This window comes from Peromyscus californicus, unplaced genomic scaffold (genome assembly GCF_007827085.1).
Source record: "Peromyscus californicus insignis strain IS unplaced genomic scaffold, ASM782708v3 Scaffold_5__1_contigs__length_169319896, whole genome shotgun sequence".
Classification (NCBI taxonomy): domain Eukaryota; kingdom Metazoa; phylum Chordata; class Mammalia; order Rodentia; family Cricetidae; genus Peromyscus; species Peromyscus californicus.
This window is the reverse complement of record NW_026294573.1, coordinates 64,996,805-65,014,573: the sequence shown is the minus strand read 5'-3', so window position 1 is coordinate 65,014,573 and position 17,769 is coordinate 64,996,805. Positions and strand designations below refer to the sequence as shown.

Sequence of the window (17,769 nt, the reverse complement as noted above, 5' to 3'; positions counted from 1 at the left end):
TCATAGTACCTCAAAATTGGGGTAAATGAGTGTCCATCAGTGTTTTTAAAACAGTAAGAATATATGACACAATTCACCCAATAGCTGTGTTATTTCTGTCTATATAATACGAACAAAGCACTAAACGTGGTTCTAAAAGCAGTGTTGTATTTTGTCATAGTTAGGGTTTCTATTGCTGTGATAAAACTCCATGAACAAAAGCAACTTGAGAAGGAAAGGGCTTATTTGTTTTACACTTCTACATCACAGACTCTCAACACAGTCTCAGGCAAGGTCCTGGAGACAAGAACTCAAGCAGGGACCTGGAGACAGGAACTGAAGCAATGATCATGTATAAACATTGTTTACTAGCTTGTTCCTCACGGCTTGTTCAGCTGCTTTCTTATACCACTGAGGACTACCTGTCCAGGGTGACACCACCCACAGTGCATTGGCCTCCCATATCCATCATTAATCAAGAAAGTGCCCCCACAGAATTGCCTACAGGCAAATCTTAGGGACGCATTTTCTAAGTTGAGGCTCCTTCTTCTCAATTGGCCCTAGCTCATGTCAAGTTGATGAAAAGCCTAATCAGCACAGATTTTAACTTAAAAATAATGAGCCAAATGACTATCAAGTATGTTTGTGTTTCAGTGCAATAGTATTTCTACAATTGATTCAGCTGACCTGAATAGAAAATTACTTTCTTTAAAAACAAACTGCCAGTTGAGGAGATGGCTCAGTGGGTTAAAAGCTTATCATGAAAGCAAAAGAATGCAAGTTCAGATGCCCAGAATCTATGTAAATACTGGGAAGATGTGGTTGCCTGCCTGTAATTCCAACCTCAAAAGTCAGATAGATAGATAGATAGATAGATAGATAGATAGATAGATAGATAGATAGATGATAGAGATAGATAGAGAGATAGAGATAGAGAGACCTGAAAAAAGAAAACAAAAAAGCTACCAATTATGTTGATGTTTCATGAGAATAAATTTCTATACATCTATGAATGAGCCATACAGAAAACAGACTTAAAGGAAAGGGCAACTAATGCAATATATTTTCTCTTTAAATGTAAACCATACCTTTCATAAAACAGCAATTCAATTGTATGCAACCTGTATCATTTTCTCACAGAGTTTCTGTGACAGTATAATTTCAGTGACCTTGACAATGGCTAACTATTAAATAAAGCAATTAGTGTTACTTTCTTCTATTTCCAACCACATTGGGTCTCATTTTACTCACATGGAAAAGCAGCATTATCCATGGTTTTCCAGTGTCAGGCCTCTGTTCTTAGGAAATCTTATTGGGAAGCCCAGGAAGAAGCAAAAGTGCCCCATGGAGTGTGAGGGATGTAGTGTCTTCCTTTCTCTCCATGGAGCAGTCTTAAAACCCAAGAAGAGAGCTGTGGGTTCCCATGTGCTTTCCTGCTCTCAGATTCAGGTGACTGGCCACTTTGCCAGGTGTAAGGAATGTTCACAGCCTTGAGAAGCCTCAGAGGGCAGTGTCAGCATACCATGTTGGTCCTTTGCTTTCATTCTACATCTTTACTCCATGGTGTGTAAGAACTTTGAAGCAGTGGGTTTAGGCTGAAGAACAAGGATTTCAAAAACATACCCTCAGTTTAATCATTTCTTATTTCTTCCCATGTTTTACCACCTGATAAATTCTGTCCTTGAGTAGAAACTATTCTCTGGAAAACTCCAAAGTGTTTAGCTTATAAAATTAGCTGCTTTGGAAGACGATGGAGTCAAAAAGTAAAAGTATGTTGACTACTCTAAAATGTCATTTTGCTTAACTTTCCCATAAAGCAAAATATTAGATGGATGTGTGTCCTGACCATTGCTTTTTCTGCTCTCTATGCTTTTCATCTTCCCAGTAGAATTTTTAAAGGTCTTTTTTAAGGTCCTTAATGAACAATTAACTTTTGTGGGTGGTCTGTGAACACAGCCTCAAGCCAGGAAATCTGACTTCAAAAGCCTCCTTCTGACTTCCTAAAGCCTTTGCAAGCCCCTCAATGATTTCGATCTTGTCTTTGAATACATATTTTGTAATAACTCATCTGCCTGCCAGGAAGAATATTCAGGGGTGGGGAGGAACTTTTAAAATTCTTGATGTTTACTTATTTTTACTCCAAGAGTCTAAGTCTTGATTACTGTTTTCCATAACTTCACAAAACAGGTCAGAAAGATCAAAAACATAATAAATAAAATTAAATATTTCTCAGCAGCTTTTTGGAAAGAGATATATGAAAACAGTGGAAAAGGAAGCCTATGAAATATGAGGCAGATACTTGATTTGAGGAGAAATGGCAAAGTATTTTGGAGAAAGTAAAAGGTAGCAGGAGAGAAGGCTTGGGAAGACTTTCAATTTTGATTATTGATTTTTATTTTTTGTTGTGTTTGATTTTGTTGTTTTAATTCTGTAAGAAAGTGAGATTCCTGATAGCTATTATGGAGACTTTAATGTCTATTTATTCAGTTCAACTCATGCAGGTTGAATCTAGGCAGCCTGGTAGTACCTGATTCTTGTGGGACCTAATTCAAAAATCTCTGTTGTCCCAAGAGGGCACATTGAGATTTATTTTTATTTTATTTACTCACTTGTTGCTTACTTTCCTAGTGAGTTGTGAGTTTTTTCTTCTTTGAGGCCCTAGCAATGCAGAGGCAATATAGCATCCTTGTATAACAAGCTTAGTTTAAAAAAACAAAACAAAACAAAAAAAACTAATGGTTTTTTTCTGTTATGTTTTTATATTATATAAAATAAACAAACAATATTTCTTATCTCAGAATTTTATAATCTATGTTCTTGTATAACTCAAGCCCTTCAATATAATTTATTAAAATGAATGGATTACTTGAGAAAATACAGAATTTGAGGCCTACAACATTATTGAGTCTTCCAATTATGTATTTGTTTTCTCTTGGAAATGACTTAGGCAATGAGAATAATTTCCATAAATGGGAGAAAGCCCAAAATCATACAGAAGTATACTGTGCTGACATGTGCCTTAAGCGACCTGGTTGGTTTGATGTTTACAGGTTACCAGCTGACGTCGGCTGAGTGCTATGATCTCCGGAGCAGCCGTGTGGTTGCTGACCAGTACTGTCACTACTATCCAGAGAACATCAAACCCAAACCCAAGCTTCAGGAATGCAACTTGGATCCTTGTCCAGCCAGGTCAGTCCAGTTTACCAGTTTGTTTATCAGAAACATAAATCAGGTTTCCATCTAGCTTCTTAGATGAAAATGAATGTTTAACTTGAAAATAAATGACATTTTCCTGTCCAGTGTGCCCCCCTCCAGCTGTATATTAGTGGTACCCATGCTCCTTGCTCCTGCTGTTCTGTGATGCTACCTCAGGGTCTACGGACTTGCTTTCTGTATAGTGTCCTTCAAAACCAAGTCTTCTCTTTCTCCTCGGACATCTTGTTTCTCTCCTTGACAAAGTCTTGTCTGGTGTACATCTTGGTGTCTTGGCCAACATGATGGCATAGTGTTTCTCCCAGCTCTTCCCAGTCTTTTCCCTGTCTCTGATCAGGGATGTGGTCACAGAAGGCTGCATGTCAGGACTATAGCTGACCCCTTCTAGCATAATCAATTCACACAATTAATTAGGGTCAGCATCAGCCTCAAAACAGTTTTGCTACCTTTGAACGAGCTCAGCCTTTGCTAAGTAGAAGCCAGGGCTCATTTCCAAGTACAGTTTTCTTGAGGATCTTTTTAATTAGCAGGTCTAAAGATTTAAATCTTTAACACTTTCACACACTAATGTTTGTTTTGGAAAAAAAATATATAATTGGCCCCTGAGATTATTTGCAAGATCAGAAGTCAACCGGACTAATGAAGTGTCTGGATGATGAGTGATGGTGGGTACGCAGGTGAAGAATCTGCTCGTGCATGGTGCCTTTACTTAGCTCTTCAAACACTGGCAAGTGATTCTTAATAGTTGTAGCTTACTCGTCCACAACTTATTAGACAACATCTAAGAAAACCCTTCTCTACAAAAGCAAGTGCCAGTCACAAAGACCAAATGCCAAAACATCCTTTCTTATAAATGATTTCTATGTTACATTTTAAATCATCATTTGTTAATTATATGTGCATGAAAGTAAACTTCTGAACAGCTGGGCTGTTGCGTGGGTGGTGTAGGTGGAGAGCATTCTATCTGTACCTTCTAAGTGATACAAGCTGAGGATTTTTTCTTCCATTGTTGACATTTAAAGTAGTATGCTGTGTTCTTTCTATCTTAGAATTCTAAACTATATGTGTGATTTGAGTTTCCCATTATTAACTAACTTTTAGGAACCATATAGTACATACATCATAAAAGTAAGCTCATTAAAGGAACAGAAAGAACAGATAGTTTACAGCTTCATTTAATTTTTAGTTTAATTTAGCTTTGTGTTGACATTACACAAATGTAGAATATTAAAAGTTAAGTGATATAAAATGAAATAAGGTGTTAAGTTTTTGCTTGGCTTTGCTTTACAAAAATTGAGTAGTTGAAGTACTTTCAACTATGATAATTATAACTAATTCAGTTGAACCCTATTTTAAAGTTATTCTATTCATACATTTTTTACCCATACCTATAACAGGGAAAAGCATATTTATCCCAATTCAAAGGAGTAAAATCTGTCATAAAGAGACTAAAAGTCTTACATATACATGACTGTGAAATTGTATATATCTATTTCTGGGAGAGATAGATCCATTTCCCCACAGTTTTATTTTCAGCAAAGAAATGGCCACAGAAGAGGGTTTTGAAATGAAAGCATTGTTGTTAACAACTTGAAGAAAATGTTTGTAATGGGGAAAATTTAGCCTTTGTTTCTGCTCTCTGATTTTTACCCACTCTTCTCTGTGGGAGTAACATTTTTGGCCCTTTTCTTATTATCCAAAGGCAAAAAAAAAAAGAGAGAAAGAAATGAAAAAGCTACATTGAAAGGAGGAGGGTGCCTGTTCGGTCTATACCCTGTGTTATTCTAACATATCTAATGCAGCACACACATAAATGTTGGGACAGGTGGCTATAAAAACAGAAAAAGAAGAAAAAGAAGTTTGAAGCTAATATCAAATAGGGTTTTCATTGAAGATATAATTAGACAAAGCTGTAAAAATTAAGACTTAGCAGTAGGAGAGGCTAGAGGGGAGCTGCTTGGGGCAGGAGTCTACAGCTCAGCTCAAGGTGCTCTGGGCTTCCTATGGAGTTCGTGGGGCTGTTTCTTGTACAGCTCTTCTGAATTCCAAGAGAAACCAGGAAGGGGTGGGCTCAACGTAGACAGGAGAGACTTTCTAAGATAGGTCTCTCTCCCATCAGACAATGGAATCAAGTCTTTGAGCAACTACTTTCTAGCCACTACAGATTTAATGATGCCATAGGAAGTCAAAAGGGGTACAGTGACATCAAAACAACACCTTTGTGTCCAAAATTAGAAGTCCTCAGAAGAAAAACAAGGGCATTCTTAGTATAAAAATCACACATTTTTAATTCCTGTTGTTATATAAAATATTATTATATATAGTCACTGAGATCTCTATCCTATTTTTCCTGTTAATCCTAGGATTGGGGCTTATATTAACTAGAAGCAAAATCCTGTTTAGATAATTAGTTTGAATCTTACTCCCTTTCAAGATAGAAATGTGCATGAACAACAAAAAAATGACACTAAATAGGGGCTGGAGAGAGGGCTCAAGTAGGTGACAGAGCTTTGCTGCATGAGCATGATGACATGAGTTTGAATCCCTAACATCCAAATACAAAGCTGAGTGTGGCCGCACACCCCTATAACCTCTAAGCTACCAGGGTAGAGACAAGAGCATCCCTGAGGCTTGCTGGCCTCCAGCCTTGCTCCAAATTCAGTGAGAGACTATGCCATAAAGGACTGAGGTAGGAAGTGATAGAGTAGGACACCCAGTCTTGTCCTTTGCTCCCCCCTCTATAACAGCTCCTGGACACACACACAATATTTAGTAAGGACACAAAATAATTGTTCAACTTTAATAACTTCAAGGCCTCGGTTATTTTTTTTCTCAGGAATGCCCAACTCCTTACCATTCATCTAATTGCAGGAGTCCTCTCTGCTTTCCTTGTCTGACTTCCCATCTCCTTTCTTTGCTTCTCCCCACACCCCTTGTTTCCTCTTACACTCTTCATCACGTCACATCAGCCAGCTGCCATGACTACAGAGGATACTGAGCAGACAATGAACATCTGGCCCTATTCTCTTCAAAGGGTTTTCTTATGTTGTTATCACTTTCTCTGCTTCCAAATGTTAATTTGAAAATGTGGATACGTTAAAAGGCTGTAATGAAAACAATAAAACTCATTAGTGCTCCCCAGTGCCCAAGATAAGCATTGTTACTACACTCACTATTTCTCTTTGTCCTTGTCAAATGCTCATAACACAGCTGGGATTCGGTGAATTCAATGACTCTTCATCCTTTGTTTCCTCTTCTAAAAGTGAGCCTTGCCTCCTATGCCACATAGCAACCTGGTGCGCTGCTGAGGCAAGGACTCCAGACCATTGCCCTGTCTGCCCGGTGGCAGAACTTAGCGGGCTGCACAGCTGTTCCTCCCCGTGGGGCTTTGTTGATCTCTGCTCATGTCACTGATACAGTCGTTTTTTATGAAGCGATAAAATACTTAGTTTCCCAGCCAAAAGTGGCCCCCCAAAAGGGAGCCAACACTTAAGAATAAGGAAAGGGAGAGAGAGGTATAAAGATTTAATGACTCTTTGCTAAAATTAGTACTGTTTTTCATCGGCAACTCTGAGCCATGATGTCATAGGGCAATCACGTGTTCTCACACACTCTGCTGCTGTAGGTGCCATGATAGTCCAACTTGAGCATTCCTAGAAGTGCAGAGATACTACCCTCCTGTCTGTCAGGGATCTACTGCATGCTTAGTTCTCTGCTTTGTGCGCCTAGCACTTTCTTATGAGCCTTCTCCCATGTAACAGACGTTCTGGATCTAATCACATGTCAAACCTATCGTGTGTCTGCCATGCCATAATTGTCACTTTCTCCCTTACACCAAGGAAAGCTTTGTTGAAATTTGTACAGCAGTTCATGCCACTTTTGTCTCTTGAGTAGAAGGTCACATCTATTATGTGGTCAGAAAGGCTCAAAGTATTTGCTTGTGGTTAAGGAACAACTAGAAAAAGAGTCATTTACCCCATCTAACAAGCACTGTTGTTCTCAGAGCAGCTTGAAATATAAGGCATGCAACCTTTGGTTGTTGGGGACCTCCTGCAAGGTACTGTGAAAAGAACAGAGAGCTTCCCTCACAGATTGGCTTGGAACAGACCTTTGGTTCTTTTCCTCCAAGGCAGTAGTAAAAGTGGCTTGAATTGGTGAGGTTGAGACAGGTGTAAAGGCTCTCACTCATGCTACCATCCTCACAGTCACTAGCAAACAAAACTGTGTCTAAATTCCACTTCCTCTTGGGGATTTAGAGCAACAATACCCAGCAGATGCCCAGAGTTAAATGCCCCACCTGGCAGTTCTGGTGAGTCAAGTGGTATTTGGGGTTGATCAGTTGGTTTGTGTTTTTTGCTTTTATTTTTCCATCTCTACTTTAGTTTGACAATAAATTACATAAATTATCACTGGCTAGGGACCACCTTGGGAAAAAGAGGTCTCAGATTTGACCCCTAATGTAACTGTAAAGAAATAATCTGCATCTGGAGAGATGGAGCCTGTGGGAGGCATATAAAAAAACTGGATTTGTGTCCTTACTGGGTGACCAACCAGCTCACTGCAGTAGAGCCTGGTAGAAGGAATGAGAGCTTTGGAATGATACAGGCTGGCTTGAGACTGCAGGTCTGCCACCTACTAGTTGAGCAGCCTTTGGCAAATTACTTATTTTCACTAAGCCTTAGATTTTCATCCCATGAAGTGACAATCATAACAGTCCTTTACTGAATAAAGTTGTCATGAGGGATAAATGCTACCAGACATTTAAAGAGCTGGGGGGGGGGGGGTCTAACACACAATAAGCACTCAATAGATGTTAGTTACTACAACTGTGACTGAGATCAGGGCTGTGCTAATAGTATTGATGTTGCCTACAGAAGCCACTCTCCAGACACTGAGGTTTTTTTTATCCATGAAAAGGAAAGATAGAATTCTAAAATTCTCAGAGTCCAAAAAAATAGTTCTCTATGGGTTGTTCTAAACACAGAAGACAATTCCGAGGAAAACATCATCTTGATGCGAAATCACATTTGTTGGGTTGCTAAGATATAAATGATCTTATGCAGACTGAAGGCTGAAGTCTCAGTTTACAAGTATCAAGAATAGCCCTCCCAGCTGGGTGGTAGTAGCTCACGCTTTTAATCACAGCACTCAGGAGGCAAAGCCAGGCAGATCTCTGTGAGTTCAAGGCCAGCCTGGTCTACAGAGCAAGGTTCAGGACAGGCACCAAAACTACACAGAGAAACCCTGTCTCAAAAACAAACAAACAAACAAAAAAATAAAAAAAATAGCCCTCCCATAACCAGCTGTGAGTCATTGCTATCAGTCCACAAGGAGTTTTGCCTCTTACCTTCCCTAACAGGAAAGCTCAAGTTAAGGACTAGGAAATGGTTGATTTATGGAGCAAGCAAAAAAAGTGAAGGTGTCCTTAATCATGCAAGTCTTGAAATACTTTGTTTTATTGCAACAGTGAATGGTTTAGAAAAATAACACACTCCTTAGGACCAATCTCATTTAAATAAGGGCTACAAAAAAAATCATAAGACCTCATTTCTGCTTCCATAGATCTATAAGGGACAACAAAGCAGAGTTGTCCTGCATTTTAGAATGTATCATCATGCATTATAGAACCAAAGCTGACAGTGAAATAATCGAGTACACCTATAACTCAATTATCAAGCAATTAATTTATTCTATCAAGCCAGTTCATACTAAGAGTAAGCTCACGTCTTACATTATCTTTCAAAGTTTTAAAGCGTGTAGCTAGTTATTGGTACAATTCTTTTAATTACCATGTGATGTAATGTTCACATGACAAGGTAATGTCATCTTCATTTTTAACTTCAACCTACCACTGTGTAAGACATTTCTTTACTTAATATCTGTAGTTTCCCATCTGTAAAATATAACATTTCTGCCAGGTACTGTGAGGATGCTGTGAAATAATGGGTGTAAAGCTCCTCCCAAGGTGCTAAGGACTCAAAAAATCACAGCTCTTGTCATTAAATGGAGACTCAAACAGCTAAATTGACCTCCCCAAAGTTACATGCATGAGAAGTTTATAAGATGCTCATTACCTCTGTTTAGTTTTATATTCCCTGTGGAGTTAACAGGCCAGAGAGTATAAGCAGCATTCTCAAGTAGGGCTCCATCAAAGCAAGCTGGGGCATGGATCTAAGAGCTTCCAGTTCCACAGTATCTCTCACCCTACAGAAAAGCAGCCCTGATGCCATCATTACCCACAGTCACCCTTGTCCTACATGTTGCCTTCAGCAGACTGGAGGTCTGCTTCCAAGACAACAGAGAACCATTTTAATACAAGTTTGTGCATGTGACAAAGTGAGCAGAAATCCAAAGGAAAGAAGCATCCTCTGTGTAATCACAAGTATTGATGTTCACTCAAATTGACTTGGGTATACAGCAGTAGAGAAAAATAAATCCTAAGGAAACAACAGTTCTACTTACTTAAAAGTAATACAGAAATGACATTCATTAATGTCTTGAAAGAAAAGTCAAAAATATAGTCATGCAGAAAATTGTCATTTAATCAAAGATGTTAAAACTCCTCAGTAATTTGTTTTATAGTACAAAATGTGTCTGAAAAAATTTCAGATCATGTTAGTGAATCAGGATTCGTGAGTCTGGTTCTCTTGTGACACAGGTATCATTAACTGGTTTGGCATTACTGTAGTTTAAAAAAAAAATCAGGACCGCTATAGAAAACATTTTCTCAGCTGATTCCAACTTGACTCTGTGTTAAGGACATTCAGTGCTTCAGGACACTAACAGGTGTTAGAGGAGGAAGAATTCGGAGATAATCATCTTAGTGGTTATCAAGCTGGAGGCTCAGCAGCCACTGGGCAGGGAAAGGTAAGATAAATTCCATAAGCCATTATCTCTTCATCTTAAAACTCATGACTTGCTCACTACTTGGATGTTCATAAGATGGAAGCAAAGGTCCGGATGTCTGGTACTCAAGGTTACATACATTGAGAGGATGTAGCAAGAAGAGCACTGACATTTAACCTCACAGCTCCTTGGGTGGTCTTCCTCTCACCGGATCCTGAACCTCTGTGTTCTCCCTCTCAGGAAAAAGCAAAATGCTTGGGTCTGTTTTCAACATTTCCTTAGTCTCTGCAGCTTGCAGAAGGTGGTTTCTATTACTGCCTGGAAATCACCTAGAGAAGATGGAACCCCATAGCCAGAGTACTGTAGCACCCATAACTTCATTCTAAAAACAAAACAAAACAAAACAAAAACTGTAGTTTCCTAGTCTTTGAGGCTTAATGTTTAGTACAATCAGGAAGGCAAGTAAGATTCAGAGGAGTCAGCAAAAGTCTGGGGCTCAAATCTTCCCAGGGTGAGTTGAGTCACACAGCTATGAAGCAACATTATGTCTGAAGCACACATGAGATGGAAAACAAAGAGATTGTCATGGTTTCCATAGTTACTGCTGGGAATAGAAAGATACAGAGTTAAATGAAGTGGGCCAGCAACACAGTTTTACTACAAGATACACAAAAAGGGCATGGCAAATAGAAGAAGCAAAAATGTCCCAGAGTATGTGACGTAGGTGGGAGAATGGTGGTGCCTTGAACAAGGTCAGCAGACACAAGAGAAGCAGTTTGCAAGGGAAGAGGGCAAGTTGTGTGAGACTCACAGGTCTCAGGGCCTGAAGTCCATGCAGCTGTCAGAAGCCGGGAAGAGGATGTTTAGTAAGGAGAGGCAAGAGAGCCTTATGGTTCATCTCCATTATAAAGAGAACCTCATGTGTTAAGTGTTCATGGAGTGATTTACATTAGGATTTTTTTTCTTATAAAGAGAGATTTATCACAGTATGTGAATTCCATACCTGAGAAGTGTGACCCTGATTCTGGCTTGATTTTTTTAAGGCCATGGCTATCCTTCAGAAGTTGCATCTTCAATTAGTCCTTCACAAAGCCTCAGTGACCTTTAGGTGACATAAGGAGTTGGAGATGATGACCTCGTTTAATCCATGTGTGTCAGTTCCAAACGTTCCCATCTTATACTTTTTTCAATTTAAATTTCACTTTATTTCAGTATTCTAATTGCTAAGCTTGTTAGAGGCAATGTGTTATTTTAGAACATGCAAAAACAGGAAGATGTTTTTACAGCTAGGAAAAAAATATCCAACCCCCAGGAACCAACCACTGTTAGATATTTCCCTACTATATGTGTGAGAGTCCATATACATGTGTACTTATATTTGTGCTTGTGTATTTCTATGAACACATACACACAAGATGAAAATTATTTTATAGATGAAATATAAATATAGATTTTCTAATGTCATGACTTAATGATATATTCTATTTTATACTTATTTTTTCAGCTACTATATTATTAAAAATGGCTCAGAGTGTTTTATATGTTTATGTTCTGTATAATATTTCATTATAAGAACCTGCCATAACATCATAGTGTCTCACACTTCAATGTCCTCAGCTTCTGCTCTCCACATCTCTTTCAATGAGAGTTTTAGATGGAGTCGTGACAATGCCTTTGTGAAAATACACAAGTGGTCAGGGTTATTGAAGCAATGGAAAATGAGTAGTTTGTGTTTATGTTGTGCCTTTGTGATAGGTTTTTTTTTTAATTGTGTCTGATTCTGGCTTGATTTTTTTAAGGCCATGGCTATCCTTCAGAAGTTGCATCTTCAATTAGTCCTTCACAAAGCCTCAGTGACCTTTAGGTGACATAAGGAGTTGGAGATGATGACCTCGTTTAATCCATGTGTGTCAGTTCCAAACGTTCCCATCTTATACTTTTTTCAATTTAAATTTCACTTTATTTCAGTATTCTAATTGAATACTTCTTCTTCCTCTCCTGCCCACATATTCTGTGACATATCTGAATGTATACACACAAACACACTCACATCTAGACCCAAACCTGGAGAGATTTTCATCAAGTCCCTTAATGGCTTTCTTTTCCACCATCCTTCATGATATACACAACCTGAGAACAAAAACAATGTGTCTTAACGGTGAGCAATGATTGCCTTCCCTCCACTACAGCGTAGTCAAAGATCATGGCTGTGGCCGGAGCCCCAGGAGGGAGCAGAGCCAAGGCTCACAAATATGCATTTGGAGGGCTAGACAGAGCACCATTGTTTTGCTATCTTTCTGTTTTCACAGGTGCCACAGAGTCATTTTATGAGTCTTCACTATGACCCATGCCACAGAAAGACAAATAGAGCTAAAGTGTTGCTGGAACCAGGTTTAAAGCACCTTGCTCAAACACAAACCTGATTTCTAAATCAGCCCAAAGTCTTGACATCTCTGTACTCCCCTCATTTATCCCCTTTCTTCACTTCAACTTGTCTTGTTCAATGTTACTGTCTCCATTTCAAATATCATCAGCTGATAAATCAGTTACAAGGATCTGCAACAGTCCATTCTCATATTGAGGATGACAAATTGTAGCCATAAATTTTTCCAGGGGAGAAGGCAGTGGTATGCATTTCCAAATTAGAAATTGATATAGAAATGAATAGATACAGGAGTTAGATTAAAAACCTAACTTCAGTCTATTTGATTTATACCCTAATTCACTTTTATTAAAAAGCAGTATATGTCCAAAGTTTTAAAAAACTTTGAGACATTGGCATCCTTTAAAATACTATCATTTTAAAAGGAAAATTCTCTTGATTATTAGATAAAAACATTATTAAAAAGAGATCTCATTTCTAACAAAAGCCAGGATTAAGCTGTTATCAGAAGAAGAGAGAAAAGAATGGGATGTTTAACTTCACAAGCAGGGACAAAAATTTAATATTTTAACCATGTTGTTGTGGTATTAAAGATCTTTGCAGTTCTGAGCATGCCCATAGCAGCCTCCTCCTCATAACATAAGGTTAACATGTGCAGGTGTGCTCACTCCTTTACATGCCAGGCAAATTTCATCAGAAAATAGAAAATAGTCAAATGAATAAATACAGAAGGTGTGTTTATTTATGCACTTCTATAAAGTAAATAAGTGAATAGACATCCCATCCCGGGAAATCTGTCTCTACAGCTCTGTTTCTGCTTGCTCTGAAACACATCTAGATTCTCTCATGTGTCCCCTTATATTTCAGGTTTTTAGAGCCTTGTGGTCAGTCCTCTTTTACTTTCTTTCTTTTCATGACTTTTAGTCAATACTTCTTGTTATCTGATCCATAGCAAGTCCAGCCCAATCTTTCTACTCAAGTGCTTAGATTTGCTAGCTATGTATTTAAAACTGTGATGCCATCCCATGTCAATTGATGGGATCAAAAAAGAAATCTATTTATTTAAATGTAAGTATAGACATAATGAATATGTGTCAAATATTATGTAGATATGTAAATATATACACGTCTCCCAAAGATACAAACAGAATGTACGGGTCTCTTTAATGTTCAAGAGAGGCTCTCCCTATCACTGGTCATGAAAATAAACCATCTTCTGTTGTCTGCCCTTCCATGCTTGGCATCTACCCTGAGCATCCTCATAGCCCACTCTTGATGGAGGCTCTGCTGCTCCAACTCTTCTTCAACAGCCTAAGTAGTAAGAATTTTTCACAATCCAGGGGACCAGTCTTCAGTAAGGACCCAGTCTTAACAATGGGAGGGATTAGCTGAAATCAAGAAATTGGGTAATGTGGTGCACCTTCAGCACAGCTCATGCTGTCCTTTCAGCTACACAGCGTGGAATGCCCTTTCTTGTGGCTCTTTGGCCATGACTTTGTCTCTGAACCTCATAGGTTTCCCAGGCCACTAATTGCAGCCATAAGAGTCACAATCATCATGATAAAGCAATTATCCCTGTCAAATAATTTATAGACAGAAAACTTTCATATTTGTAAGCAGTTTCATTACTTCATTTTGGTAGGGCGTTTTTCTCTTGCTAACCATGGCTTATAACATTTGGTAGTTCCTCCCTCCCCTTTCTAAGACATCCAAGTGGCTCCTCTCCAGATATTGTAAATCTTTAGATCTGCCAGGAATAGAAGCTTATTTGCTGATGCATGTTACAGTCTTGTCAGTTCTGTGGTCCATAACCTCCTGCTTACATAGCTTTCTCTTTCATCAAAAGTGAGACAGTAACTGTAATTGCTCAATGGGCATCTGGAAGTAACATTAATAATGATGGTAATAATAATGACCTCATAGGATGGATAATTTGGGGGATTAAAGAACATTTACAAGCTTATTGTGCCATATAGCTAATGATGAGGTGCCAAGGTTTCTCACCACCTCCCTTTCCAGTGGTATTTCCTGCTTGGATCAGAGGACTAATTATAGAAAATAGTGTCTTCTAAGAGCTTTCCCCAGCCCACAGCATATGCTATCATAAAGATCGAACTGTTTCAGTGTTGTTTTCAGAGATGATTTATGAATGTTGTTTTGCAATTGTATAAAAATGTGTATGATGTAATCATTTAGTGTTTATTTATTGTGTGTACCTTCTACTCAGAGGGTTGGCATTATTGTTCCTAACAGTGACGGATACAAGCAGATCATGCCTTATGACCTCTACCATCCCCTTCCTCGGTACGTAAATCAATCATCGTGATGTTAGAATTAGCACGTCACTCTTCTGATGCTTTAGTGTATATGTATAAAAATGTAGAGCTGTAGATCTGTTTTTCTACAAATAAGATGGTAGATGGTAGACTTTCAAATCCATTCTGAGCTCTCCTCTTGAATAATCCTGGCCTGCTGAGATTGTAAGCTTGTCATTCAGAAACCATTTTGATGGAGTCACTTTTCATTGGAGTGGACACAGTAACTCACTCTAATTAGCTACAGTATGTCTCTTTATGCCGTGTCTCTCTTTCACTCCCTTTTCACTGCCTCTCTGGCTCCTCTGAGTAGGAGCCTGGTTATCACAGAGCCACTGCTAACTTAAACAAACACTGCCTGATGGGTGGTCACAACACCATAAATATGAAATTCCAGGCATGGAATTATTCTAATAGGGGCTTCAGGTGCCCTTCCTTTATTTTTGAAGAATTATAATTTGTTAAAGACAATTTTATATCCTTATTGTTCAGAACATTTTACAGAGTAAGTTTCTTTTTCAACACATAAAGATCAATTGCTACATTGTTTTGTTAAAGTATATTTTAAAAACTAGAAAAAAAGGTTATTCAAATATGTTTAAAGGACTTTTTATCTTTATATTTGAGAGAAAAACTGGAGTTGCTAAGAAATGTATTAGTTGCCAGTTGTATTGCTTGCCCGGAAATAGCTCTGCAGGTAGCAAAAAATAGAATTAGTTTTAAATAGCTTTGCTGTTTTCTTTACTAATTTGCCCCCCCCCCCCGGGAGTCAGCTGCTGTTTAGGGTCCTGGGTTTCTATGAGACCATGAGCAGTTAACATAATCTATATTAGTTTGCTAAATCCTAAACTACAGCATGCAGAAAAGTAACTGTATTTTGAACAGCAAAATTTAGTAAATTTAATTGCTAGTCTCTGAATCCTAACATATTAGAGTCTAATTGGATGCTAATCCAACTGTCCAGTGATATGTCCTTCTCATAGTCCTAGCTCAGCAATCATGCCCACAACCCAGATAAGTAAATATGCATGTTCACACAAATAGGAATTAGTGTGTTCTCTGTATGTATTTACACATGTATAAATACATATATAGGTATTTTCATGTTGTCCAGTATCTAGTTAAAAATGTCCAGTGACTGGCAGGAGACTGTCTTGTCACTGTCCTAGGAGCCATGTGCAAAAGGAGATTGAGTGACACTGGATACAATTATTGCAAAATGTGTCACTAAATGGCTCCCTCACCAGTCAGCTTGCTCCCACCTTGCTGTAATTGTGCTGATAAAGACAGTAAGGGACCTCAGAATCCCCCTTAGGTATCTTTTTCCAGAAGTCTTCTCCTTGATAGTGTACTGAAAGAAATCAAAAGATAAATACAAGTGAGCCAAGATTTCCCTTCCTGGGTCTGTGAAGTAAGTATTCCTAGGACATGTGCTTTCTTTGTATGGAGGAAAGCCACGTATTTTAAATTAAAGGTAAAGTTGGGAGTCAATGTGAACAACACTGAGTGTATGTTTCTCCTATCAGGAAATCTCTAGATTCCTGTCATCTTCTATGACTTTTCTCTTCTTTTTTTTCTGGTGCAAGTAATACCTTTCATATGGTAGTCTTGACTTCTTATAGAATGAAACTTCCCTCAAGTGTCTAAAATCTGGTGCTGCCTCATGCCTATGGTCCCACTTACTGGTTTCTGCACCATGCCCTGTTTACTTATTTGATGTGTCTATTCATCTCAGCAGAAAATGACAATGCAGTTAGCAAACAGGCTGCATTTCTCGGCCCTTGTACTTCTCTTTTCAAGTACTACAAAAGATACAAAGTCGGCTTCCCGGACAAAGCTCTAGTAAATGGCAGCTGTTTCTAGAAATGTGTTTCCATTTAACAAAATTAAAGCTCAAATAGCTCTCCAACAGCAATTCCTTGATAATTGAGGCAGAAAGCTTCACTCTAAAACATTTAAGTAGGCTTCAGACAAGTAGAGATACAGCACACAGTTAATACATTTTAGGGTCTTTCCTGCTTTCTGCCTTTGACAGCGTAAATCTCAATGTAAGTCTCATGATGAACTAATTGATTGACAATGAGCTCCTTGCTGTCTCTTTTGCTATATCCTTTTTAATTTTGAAAAATTCTTAAACTAAACATGGTATGGGTTTAAGGTCATTAAAATCCAAGTACATTTAAATATATGGCATGTAAATTTATTTAATAGTCTTCTAGGACAAGATTTTTTTATATGTATTTTCTTTTATTTGGTAGTATTCACCCTGGTCACTGTTTTAATATCTCTTGACAAAAGAGTGTCATCTCTCGTCTTTCATTAGACTTTAACTAAATATGTTGTGCTTTAAAGTTCCCTATGGCCTCATTCTTACATGACGCTATGTCACACACAGACCTGAATTTGTAAGCTCAAGCCATGCTATGAGTCTGCCAATTAGTATCATCCTCATCTATCTTGTGATCGGCGACACTGAGAAGAGTGCCTGCATTCATTAGTGAAGTTGCGTGGCTGAGACAAGTGTTGAGACAGAAATCAATCATTCTCCCTTTCATGAGAGGTGAAATTTCAAGGTTTTAGAGCGCCCATTAGAAAATGTTTTCCCTTACAGAATTGCAATCATCTAGGTGATTAAATATCCATTAACATATTGCTGCTTCACTATCAGATTAAATGTAGCATGAGTATACACTTATGTATTCAGCCCATCTTCAGTCTGAACCAGGCCTGTTCTCTACCTCGAGAAGGAAGTCATGCAGAGATTAACTGGGAGGCAAGTAGAGCTGCCTTATCCTTTGGCAAGGAGAACTGTGCAGAACCAATTCATTCCCTTGAAATAACTTTTATGCAATCTCCCAAGGGTTAAAGAACCTCAGTTTCCCCATAGTAACATTTTTGATGTGTCTTCTGGGGGAAAATACTGGATTGGGCAGCATAGTTTGGCTGTTGACAGTGAAGACAATGGTGTGCCTAAACCCAACAGTGCAGACAAATGTGTTAGAAACTCCTCTAACATCGGAAACATACAGTATT

The 17,769-nt window shown here is 38.4% G+C and overlaps 1 protein-coding gene across 4 annotated transcripts in view; it reads left to right on the top strand.

Annotated features, from left to right (window-relative positions):
• The window catches only part of Adamtsl1 (ADAMTS like 1), a 949,615-nt gene that overhangs the window by 741,436 nt on the left and 190,410 nt on the right, over positions 1-17,769 (top strand). For 3 of the 4 annotated variants that reach the window (XM_052717521.1, XM_052717520.1, XM_052717523.1), the window contains 2 exons: positions 3,030-3,168; positions 14,675-14,725. In XM_052717521.1, coding sequence (XP_052573481.1) covers positions 3,030-3,168; positions 14,675-14,725 — 190 coding nt within the window. The remainder of the gene's footprint in view (positions 1-3,029; positions 3,169-14,674; positions 14,726-17,769) is intronic. The other variant, XM_052717522.1, reaches the window with a different exon arrangement.